The 2,664-nt window shown below is 53.8% G+C and overlaps 1 protein-coding gene across 4 annotated transcripts in view; it reads left to right on the plus strand.

Annotated features, from left to right (window-relative positions):
- The window catches only part of LOC113483872, a 23,195-nt gene that overhangs the window by 8,837 nt on the left and 11,694 nt on the right, over window positions 1–2,664 (plus strand). Inside the window, exons 1-2 of one of the 4 annotated variants that reach the window (XM_026855848.1) lie at window positions 290–433; window positions 583–654. The exons of 1 other annotated variant lie outside the window; for it this stretch is intronic. In XM_026855848.1, coding sequence (XP_026711649.1) covers window positions 407–433; window positions 583–654 — 99 coding nt within the window. In that variant the 5' untranslated portion in view covers window positions 290–406. Of the gene's footprint in view, window positions 1–289; window positions 434–582; window positions 658–2,664 lie in introns of those variants that run through there. 2 more of the 4 variants (XR_003399113.1, XR_003399104.1) reach the window with 2 other exon arrangements.

Below are 2,664 nucleotides of genomic sequence, written 5' to 3' on the forward strand. Positions count from 1 at the left end.
GAGGGAAAGAGGGGCTCTGTGCAGCAACAGTGGGTCGGTCCCCGCTGAGCCCGCGAGCGGAGGGCGAGTCCCGGCTCGCCTCTCCTTTCCAAGGACAGAGCCAAGCCGCGTGGTCGTAGTGCTTGGCTGGCGCCTTGTGTGGGGTGGCAGCCCTGTTAGTGGGGTGGGGGTCAGGGTGTACCTGTATCGGAGAGGAGGGGCCTCGTTGGCTTCTGGGACCAGGGCTGCCCTGTAAGTCAGGGCCTGGCCCGTGCCCTGCAGTCCCGAGCACTTTGCAGTCCCAGCAGCGGCTCGAGCCCCCTGTAAGCGGGGGCGCAGCCTCTGTGGACGCCGCTTTGCATGCCCAGTTCCACTTGCCCAGAGTGCCCTACTCCGAGCCCAGCTTCAGCACCGGCTGCGACTCCACATGTGGCAGCACCGGAGCACCGATTGGGTAAGAAAAGCCGATCTGTGAGGGTTCTTTTGGGGAGGCGGGGGTATAGGGGTGTGTGAGGGTGGCCTGTGTTCAGATGGTGCTGTGGCCAGCTGTTATCCAGGACCGTTGTCGCTCTCAGACCTGACAGCTTCCTCCTGCTCTCGCAGCAGTTGGTTGTGGAGAAGAAGGGAGAGACATCCACGATGTGCAGAAGGACCTGCGAGGCAAGAGCGAGCGGGAAGAATAGCGGCAGCGGTCCGCCAAAAAGGTGAGAGAAAGCCCTCCTGGGCAGGGGATCTCCCTGTCACCTGGGCCGTGGTTGCCTCAATATCCCTGCCCCTGTGGGGATGTTTTCTTTGCCTCATGAGCAGGTACTCGGCTCTTGGTAGTTCTCCAGTTTTAGAAACTGCTCCAATTCCATCTGATGATGACCCCACTTCCTGAAGTTTTCTCAGAACTCCTTTTTGTACTTGGATGTGGCTGCACCAACTGTGGCGAGCGGGGGGGCTCTGCAGACACCCACCCGAAGTGCCCTTTGAGGCTGTGTGGGATGCCGGGGGAAGAGCAGTTGGGAGCAGGGATTTGGAGGTGGTTTCCCCTGCTCTGAGTGCTTCTCTTGCAGCACCTGTACAGGGAAGGAAGCGGCTGGATCTCAGCCTCTGGAGGAGCACGTTCCTCTTCCCTGCCCCAAAAGGGCGTTTGTGCCCACCCTTTCCCCATCTGTTCAGTGCCAGGGATGCTCAATCAAATGCTTTCTCCAACTGCATGTTCCCCATTTAGCTCCTTTCCTGCTCGACTCGCCTTTAACCACTGCCAGCCACATGGCGCTGCACGTGGGATTTTAACCTTTGGCAGCCACTGGAATGGTTGCTCTGTGTGTTGGTCTTGGCTGCTTGAAAGAGGACTCTCGGGGTGAAGAGCTAAGGCTTGGACAATAGGGCCAAGCCAGAGTTGGCCTGTAGATGAGTCCTGTGTATTTTATAACTGATAACCATTGTATTAACAGGTATTTTACTAAGTGATAACCAACCCCCTATTCCAATGTAAAAAGTGGAAGTATTGAAGCCTGAACAACAGGCCCTGAGCCGAAGCTGCTCACTCAGTGTGTCATCGTTAGTGAAATATGTGTGGAAGACGTAGCTCTCTTGAATGTATATTTATCTATCTTTGTGTGTGGATAAAATACCCGGGTCGTGGAGACCATAGTCTGGCCTGACATGAGCCCTTGCACCTAGTCCGCCTGGGTAAGCAGAGGAACTCCCGAGCTTCTCTCCCGAGCCCTGGCCAGGCTCTGGGGGAATCTAATGTGAGATTGAAAGCAGATATTTCCACTCCAAAGCAAGGTGCCAGCTCTTCTGGCTTGCTGATTTTGGGGTATGTAAGGGTGGACCCGCTCACAGCGACTTTGGAGGCCTCAGCTACGGGTGGACGCACCGCGTAGGATTTCCCACTTGCCGGGAAAGGCTCTGCAAACCCTCGCTGTAACCGGGGCTGCCCGCGGGTCTGGGTGATGGCAACGGGTGCAGGTGCTGAGGGATCTTTCTTAATCGCTGTTCCCTCTCTCTCAGGTGGTCAGGATTTGATGAATTACCCTGTTATTTGCCTATTTGTGTGAGTGCACTATTCTGTCTTTTCTTACTGCATGCTTTCTGTATTTTTCTGTTATTATTTAGCTATTTCTAATAAAATACATCTGCTCCTTTCACTCTGCTGTCCGAGTTTGATATCCCTAATCAGCAAAACAGGGGGAGATCAGGTGGCGCTTTCCAGAGCCGAGGTTGGCATTGGAGTGATTTGTGTCGGTTTGGCTTTGGGCTGAGCTGTAGCCGCCGCGGCACTAGTTCTTGGCAAGGGGCTGGACGTGGGAGCTGTTGGGGTCAGAGCTGCGGTAAATTTAATCAGACAGCTTGCTTGGGTTCTCCAGCTCCTAGCGTACGCTCCAGAAGAGTGGCTGAAAGTGGGCAGTTCATGGATTTATCTGGGGTTTTTTAAAAAAACTCTTTCTGCTATCACCAGGATTTGAAAAACTAAATTGGAAAATGTGAGTTTAGGAAAAATCTCTAACAATCTGTGTGCTTTTAATAGTTACTGTACTGGTCTCCCAGGGACTGAAGTTACACTATTTTGTCCTTAAAACAACTTTGCGCTCCCCATTGCTGTTGCTTTTGTCTCCCTCTATGCCCTGTTCTTTGTAGCTTTTTTCTTTCTCCCATCTTGCTTGGTCTAGCTCCCTGCATACCCCCCCCCCC

The sequence above is a fragment of the Athene cunicularia genome (assembly GCF_003259725.1).
Source record: "Athene cunicularia isolate RWA chromosome 10 unlocalized genomic scaffold, athCun1 chr10_part1, whole genome shotgun sequence".
NCBI classification, from domain to species: Eukaryota; Metazoa; Chordata; class Aves; order Strigiformes; family Strigidae; genus Athene; species Athene cunicularia.